The sequence below is a fragment of the Buceros rhinoceros genome, unplaced genomic scaffold, assembly GCF_000710305.1.
Source record: "Buceros rhinoceros silvestris isolate BGI_N320 unplaced genomic scaffold, ASM71030v1 scaffold22409, whole genome shotgun sequence".
Classification (NCBI taxonomy): domain Eukaryota; kingdom Metazoa; phylum Chordata; class Aves; order Bucerotiformes; family Bucerotidae; genus Buceros; species Buceros rhinoceros.
In genome coordinates, this window is record NW_010432393.1 from 443 (window position 1) to 8,133 (window position 7,691).

General features: G+C 38.8%; 1 protein-coding gene across 1 annotated transcript in view; it reads left to right on the top strand.

Moving 5' to 3' along the window:
* RRAD (Ras-related associated with diabetes) overlaps nucleotides 1–3,234 on the top strand; it is a gene marked incomplete at its 5' end in the record, with an annotated part of 3,671 nt that extends 437 nt beyond the window's left edge. The window contains 3 exons of the mRNA XM_010143771.1: nucleotides 53–126; nucleotides 643–847; nucleotides 2,350–3,234. Coding sequence (XP_010142073.1) covers nucleotides 53–126; nucleotides 643–847; nucleotides 2,350–2,627 — 557 coding nt within the window. The remainder of the gene's footprint in view (nucleotides 1–52; nucleotides 127–642; nucleotides 848–2,349) is intronic.
* Between the last annotated feature and the right edge of the window lie 4,457 nt (nucleotides 3,235–7,691).

Consider the following 7,691-nt stretch of genomic DNA (forward strand, 5'->3'; position numbering starts at 1 on the left):
GCTGGCAGGGATGGAGGAGATTAACTTATTTTTCTGAACTTTTCTTCCATAGGAAATACATACGACAGGTCAATTATAGTCGATGGAGAAGAAGCATCTCTCGTGGTGTTTGACATATGGGAGCAGGTACTTATATGTTTAACATAATTTTTCTTTATGGCTTGGTCAATGGTTCACTCTTAAAAAGAGTAGAAATGAACAACTACATCTACCTACTTCTTCGATCAGATCAGTAACATTAAAAAAGTGACAGTAAAGAATTAGAATTTGTATTGCCTTTGTTCTCTCCTACAGTTAATTGCCTGCTAGCTACAACAAAAGCCTGAACAGGGCTGGAGTGTGAAACCTTGAATGCTTTGAATAAGCAGCAGCTTACATGACTAACCCAGGGAATTGCTGTAAAATTAGAGATTCGCAATCTGATCAGTGTAAACCTGATACTATTTCTGGAAATTACAGTTTTGTTTGGTCATATATTTTAAATAGCAAAATCCTAAATAAAAATAAAAGGATGTTGGCTTACTTTTACTGACTATAACAAAACTAAAAAATATCTTTAGGGTGCTTACAATAATTAAATCATTAACCAGTGCTGAATGGGCTTTTCAGTGCAATGAATCTATTTCTTGCCTTCTCTTTTAGGATGACAGCCAATGGCTTCAGAACCACTGTATGAAAATGGGAGATGCCTATATTATTGTATATTCAGTGACAGACAAAGTTAGTTTTGAAAAGGCCTCTGAGCTAAGAATCCAGCTAAGAAGAGCAAGGCAAACAGAAGACATTCCTATTATTCTCGTGGGCAATAAAAGTGACCTGGTCAGGTCCCGGGAAGTCTCAGTTGATGGTAAGAGATGCTATTCATTTATACAGTAATGTCTAAATTAGAAGCAGAGGCTGTAGAGGATCATGGCCAATAGAAGTGGTCCAGTTTTGATGTAGAAAAGAGCATGATTTGAGGCACACTGGAGAAATCAAGCCAGCTGGTTCATATTGAGGGACTTGTTACCAGAGGACACAGTGGAGATGGTGTGTGTGGGGGGGAGATTTGTGAGCAATGCTTTGAACTGCAGTACAAGAGAGAAAAACGCATCAGAGCTGCAACTTCAGCATACTGTTTGGTGTAGGGTTCATTTTTGGTCAGTGTTAACTGAAAGGGTTTAATTGTATGTTAGGTGTGCAGCAGCACTTGCTAGTCTCAAGATGTGGTACCTGGAGCTATGCTTTTTAACAGACAGGAGTGCCACGTCAGAACTCAGGCAGCCTTTGGACGGGGTGATCCCATACAGCCTGTACAATCTTTCTTCTGGAAGTGATTCCATCACATCTGAATTGAGCTGATGGGACCAGGCTGCCACAACTTCAAGTCTTTTTGTGCATGTTCTCCAGTTGTGATCAGTGAGAATTTTCTCAGCTAGGTCCAGCTGGCATTTGGATAACTAGAGCACAGTAACCACTGCCAACAGCACAGTATTCGTTTCACGTATTTAAACATCTGGTGGTTTTGGTTTTTCGTTTTTCACCGGGAAGATTACTCTGAAGTATCGGTGCCTCAAGGATGATGAACCACCTCATGCTGTCTGTTTTTGCCATATTCCCTGCCTGCACAGGGAATTAGCTGGAGTACATCAGGAGACTATAGCATTTTTCGGGCTGGTGGCAGTGCATGATTGACCTGTCCTAGTCACGACATCAGTACTTTGCTCAGGTTTACAACTTTGCCATCATTTACCACAGGCTGAACATGAGAATTAGCTCTGTGCCAATGTTCCAGAGTTACATGCTTACGCCAGGAACTTTGAGCATCTTACACTTTGAATGCAGTCCTAGCCAATGCAGCCACCTACAACTTCATGGCCTCTAGTGAGCTTTTCAGTGGCCTGGCCTTGTGGACTATATTGGCTTCACCTCTAGCTTGCATGGGGAAACTTTGGCTTGTTACAGCAAGGCAGAAGTGCATAATTGCTCAACAACTTCCAGAAGAATAACCATGGCTTTCTGTACCTTGCACTGTTTCCTGTCAAACAGCAAGCGTGCATCCAGTTGCTTCTCCTGCATCAGTTTTAGCTCTTAGATGATACCGGGATGGTCTGCCTAGAGGACTGTTGTCCCCTTATAGACAGTACCATTGGTAAAATGAGATTTCTTACCATACCACAACAAACCCAAGAAGCGTAAGGGGGCAAAACCACGAGTGCAAATTTGGACTTTCCTACCATGTAGCAAAGCTCTTTTGTGGCACTGAGGGCACTTCCTTAAAGTCAGTATTTGGTTTTTTGTTTTTCTACCAGTATATATGAAGAGAAAATGTGCATCTCCACTCATCTCCCTTTTTCTATTTCCTTACAGAGGGACGGGCCTGTGCTGTTGTGTTTGACTGCAAATTCATTGAGACCTCAGCTGCTCTTCATCATAATGTCAAAGACCTGTTTGAAGGTATCGTTCGGCAAATTAGACTTCGCAAAGACAGTAAAGAAGACAATGCTAGGAGAATGGCCAACACAAAGAGAAGAGAAAGCATCGGCAAAAAGGCAAAGCGATTCCTTGGAAGAATTGTGGCAAAGAAAAATAAGAAGATGGCTTTCAAAGCAAAATCAAAGTCTTGCCATGACCTATCTGTGCTTTAGAAGCTTTCTGCAAGGCCAGATGTTGCACATGGGTGATGAACAAGCAACTGACTGTTACGAGACGTGTATAGATAATCCTCATGGTGATAACAAGAATGACTTATCAAGTGAGACTCTCATTAATGCCTTAAGGTGCGCCAGCAAGTCCGGAAGTTACAATGTTTGCTTCATTGATAAATGGTTTAACTTTCAGTGTGTGAAAGTAAATGAACTAACTTTAAATAAGTGGCTTGACGTGTTGACATCTTCACTGTGTACATATGTTATATATCCTCTTGCCCTGTGGATACCAGAGATGCAAAGATAAGAAAGGATGATGATAAGTATCACCATAGACTCTCTCGTTTGCAGAGCAAAACTTAAACTTGTACGCAGGCTCGTACACTCTTTTTCGTATAAAGCAAGCAATGATAAATCTTTTTAAACTTAAATGTGGGGAGGGGGGAGTAGAACCACATTAGAATGGAAGAAAACAAATTATATATAGTTAAATACAGAACAGATATCATTTTATTAAATTAATTTGCACTTCCATTAACTGTTACTCAATTAATTTGTTACTTGTTTACATGCAGATTTTATAATAAAGTATTATTTCCTGTTATAATAAACTGTTCTTTTCTCATAGTATGGACAAAGAATGAGAGAGTAGTATTTTTATACTGACCTTTTTCACTGTACAAAATGTTATACACCAACTACGCAGATTTATATGTGATAAAGTTCTGGAATCAGGGATATCTTGTGTCTTTTTCTTTAATAGACAGCTTTAAGAAGTAAACCCTGCTTTTATGAACAATCTACTTAAACAGCTCGTAATGGGAACGGGTGCCTTGACCCTTCATGGTGCTATTAGTCTTCAACCTGATTCTTGTCAGCTCTGGCAGGAAAAGGCCTCTATACAATGTCTCTCGTAGGTAGAAGTCTTATGTCCATACTGATAAATGGAAGCCTAGAATGTTCTACTTAAGTCCTCTCCTGACTTGAAGGTCTTGTGTTACAACCAATAAGGAAAGGCAGGGGTTTAATTTCTGGTTTGTTTTACTTTTCTGGGAGAACTGTAATTTTCTAATCTACTCACAAGCCTTCCAGTGGTTTCAAGAAGCCCAAAGCAGGTTAGCAAGGCTGTTTGAAAGAATTGTAGGCTTCAGTCATGCTGTAGGGAGGCCTTCTGCATATTTTCATATTCATTTTACTGTGTTATAATTAATGTGTTTCCATTATTTTTTCTGTATCTGCTATTCATGAAGTAAAAAGCAACTGTCTCAGTGAAAAACTTCAACTTAACTGCATTTGCTATATAAATTCCTCTTCATAGGATACATTCTGTTTAAATTCATCTGTAAACTCACTTCTCAATGAATTTGCAGTCAAACGCAACAGCACAGGCCTGTCCCTCTGCAAGGAAATGGATAAAGGGAGATGAGAGGAGATGCACATTTTCTCTTCATATTTACTGTCAGAAAAACAAAACAAAAAACCAAAAATTGACTTTAAGTAAGGGTTAGCTCAGTGCTTGGGCATTCATCAGGGAATAGTTAGTACTGGGGGAAATCGCACCTGACTCGCATAGGTAAGGCTCTGTAGAATTAGTGTCTTGTTGATGTGCTGCTGGTGGACCTGACTGGCTAGATGCACAGGTTGCAAATGTTGCTGGTAACAGGTCATGCTTATGAAGAGAGCCGTTTACTTTGTGCCCTGAGTGAAGTCCAAAGTGAATAATTCTGTCCTGCTGCCACATCTACCTGATGACACATTTTGACTGGATTTGGCTTTTTTTCACTAGCCTTGCTTCCTGGCAAACTAATGTCACTGGAACATCTAACCACTGTCTTGAGTACAGCACCAGGCATCTATTTACATGGATGCTTTAACTGTCAACACCAAAGCAAATGCTCTGGTCCTAAAACTCCACAAGAAGAGTGTCCAAATTCACCTGCATAAATTTGGCGTATACCTGCTCATGCACATGCTAAAGTTACAAAACTACGTGGTGTTCCCTGTATGTTTGCAAAGCTTCTGTCTTTTGGTTGCCCTGTGCTTTCAGAATTACTAGGAAATGACTCGTTCAATTGACTTGCGAGTTTTATTTCTGTCCATAATAAATACACGGAAGAGAGTGCAAACCCAGAGTTTAAGATACGGCATTTCACAAAGTGCAAAATGATGCAAAAACGTGTCATTCTTAATGCTGCAACATAACTGCAGCTGCAATGCCTCTTCAGGGTCACAGTGTGCTTTCTGCATACTCTGATGTACAAATCCGATATTTTACTGTGTTCATTAATTCAAAGGTTAGGTTTGGACAATTCTTAAGGCCAAAATATTTCTGAAGTGCCCTAGCACGTTGCTAGAGGTTCATGTAAACTGGAAAATAATTTGTAATTTGAAAGTATGTCTTGTAGGTCACCGAGACAATGAACTGTGAATGCCTCTAAAGAAATTTAGGCTAATCTGTAACGTATTCCATCAGTTAATATTGTACAATAAAATACTTACCAAATTCTCATTATACTAATTTTAAAAAATTATGTTTGTACAGGGATTAGCATAATTCAGCCATGGTTCATGAAAAGGTGGAGGGTTTGTTGTTGCAGCCCTGACAGTAACCTGCTCTAGACCAAGGTCATTCTCCGCTATAGAAGTATCACCATGAGTACTACTTTGCTGAGATTTTGTAGCTCATGGAAGATTTTCTACCCAGAAAAAAATTTATTTCTTGGATGTCATTTAGTGGAATTTCCAAGCAGAGTTCTGGAAATACATATGCAACAGCAGCTAGAAGTCAGTAACAGGCATCTAACTGATAAATGCCTCTAAAAATCAGCCTTCTTCAAAAGGTTGATTTATATCCTCAAGCATTTGAAAGTCATCTATAGTTTTTTGTAATTTAAGAAGTTTTATTGGTATGGATACTCAGATTCTTGTCATTAATGGGGTGAATTTACATCATGTGAAAAATAGTGAGTCCCAAACAGCAGTATTTTCTCTAGTTACTACTGAAATAGAACAGAGTGAGGGGTAACAGTGCTCTGAGTTTTCTTATTTTTTGCCAATGTACATCAGTTTTTATTTGGAGGGACAGTTCATGCAGTCATTTAATCTTCACTGCTGTTGCCAGCTGAAGTTCCTATTACTGCTAATTGTGGTGGTGGATTTTGTGTTGGCACAAATCCATTTGGAACAGCTAGTTATTAACAACTACAGTGGAAGGACATCGCCTTTTATATGCAACACACGTTAGGTAAACAAATCAAAGCCTCCTCTGCTTGCTATTGCTAAACTAGCTCCTGTAAGCTCTTCACCATGTGAAAACCATGAAGGAAATCATTCCCACATCTGCCAAAACCACAAAGCATAAAGTCATGTCACATACATATAGATGAAATATTAACTGCTGGGGGAAGACTCAGCATCACCAAAAAAGTAGTTTTACTCAGATGTATTTTCTCAAAATAAAACTAGAAAAAACAGGCCAGGATCTACATAGTAACATTGTATAACATCACTCTTCTTTAGTGAAAAGTATAGTGAGTTGACAGTGATGAAGAATTCAGTGTATGATAAAATATTGCTAAGATGCAGTCTAAGAAAAGTGAGGTAATACTTATGCTGAAACCTGCTTTAGTTTTAATTTTATTCCGAGACAATGTAGAGCTTTAATTGCATGTATACCACAGAGACCTCACGGAATCTGCAGTGGCAGTCAAAGGTGATGTCTCTGCATTACAGGACCACTATTTAATTTATAATTTACCAAAAGATCTCTAGCATTATAATGGACAATTTGACTCTTTGCATAAGGAAACATCTGAACTCCAATACTATTGAAGTTACCAATTTCTAAAAATTGAAATAGTAAATTATGTCAACTGTCCTTGTGCTCTATGATATGGATATTGATCAGAGAAGTAAAAGATTAGAAGAGACCAAATGGCTGTTGTTTAGCTTGCAAATAAAATTTCTCTAACCCACTGTCAGAATCCAAAGGGGAACAACATTGTTTGATTTAAAAATGTACTAAGGATTCTAGCACTAGAAGGTAAGAAGCAAGTTAAGAAACTTACTTTGACATCAGTAAAATAGTATTAATTACCTACAAGAAAAATGTGCTGGCCACTGGGTAAAACAGGCAGTGTATGTTCTAAAGACTCCCCTCTCTCTTGTTCTCTTCCCACCCCCCAATTCCCCTCCCCCCCTTCCCCCCTATTTATAAATGTGCTGAGTGAATCATTGGAAAGCAATTAGGAGCCTACAGGTTTTTTTCCTAATACTTTCCATATTTATCACAGGAGATGAAGAAAATATTAATCTGAACTAAAATTTAGCAGATTCAGAGACTGAGATAAATATAGTACTGTTTAAAATATTACTTTTCTCACCCTCCTAAAAAAGCTTCTGTAAGGTCTGAAACAGGGGCTGTAGAAAGGTCAGGATTTGGAGATCGAGTGCTTCTGCTCAGAATAGTCTAGTCAGACCCATAAAAACCTCCTCAGCTTGTTTCTGGCATTAAGCCCAACTTTCATCAGCATCCTTACAGTAGCATAAATAATTACACTACTGTTAGGCTTGCAGTCCAACTGGAGGTTGTGACCCTTACGCTGAGAATGACAGTTTTCAGTTCAGTAGATGTCATGGCAGGAGAGCAGTAACTTTTGACATGTCTAAATTGGATTATTGTAGTGCATTAGGCTTAACAAAGAGCTTTCAGGAGCTCCAGGTAGTAGGAGATACAGCCATGTTAATTAAGCTGCCTAGGTCAAAATGAGCACATAAATTCTGTGCTCAGGCCTGGGTTCCCATATGTTTTTAGGTGAAGTGATGATCTGGAAAGGTCATAAATAGCACTGGGCATCACTAATATTGAAAATGCTTCACTTTGTTTCTTGAAATGAAAAGTTTCACAAACAAGTTTCTTGTTCTTGAATGCAGAGATTGTTCTTGATAAGCACTTCAAAACCAAGCAATGCTGCTGACTTTCTATTATAGAGAGTTCAACAAGATTCGTAGCGATCTTTGGTTGACTTTCTCTTTTCTGCTGACTTAGACTGTGACGCCTTAAAC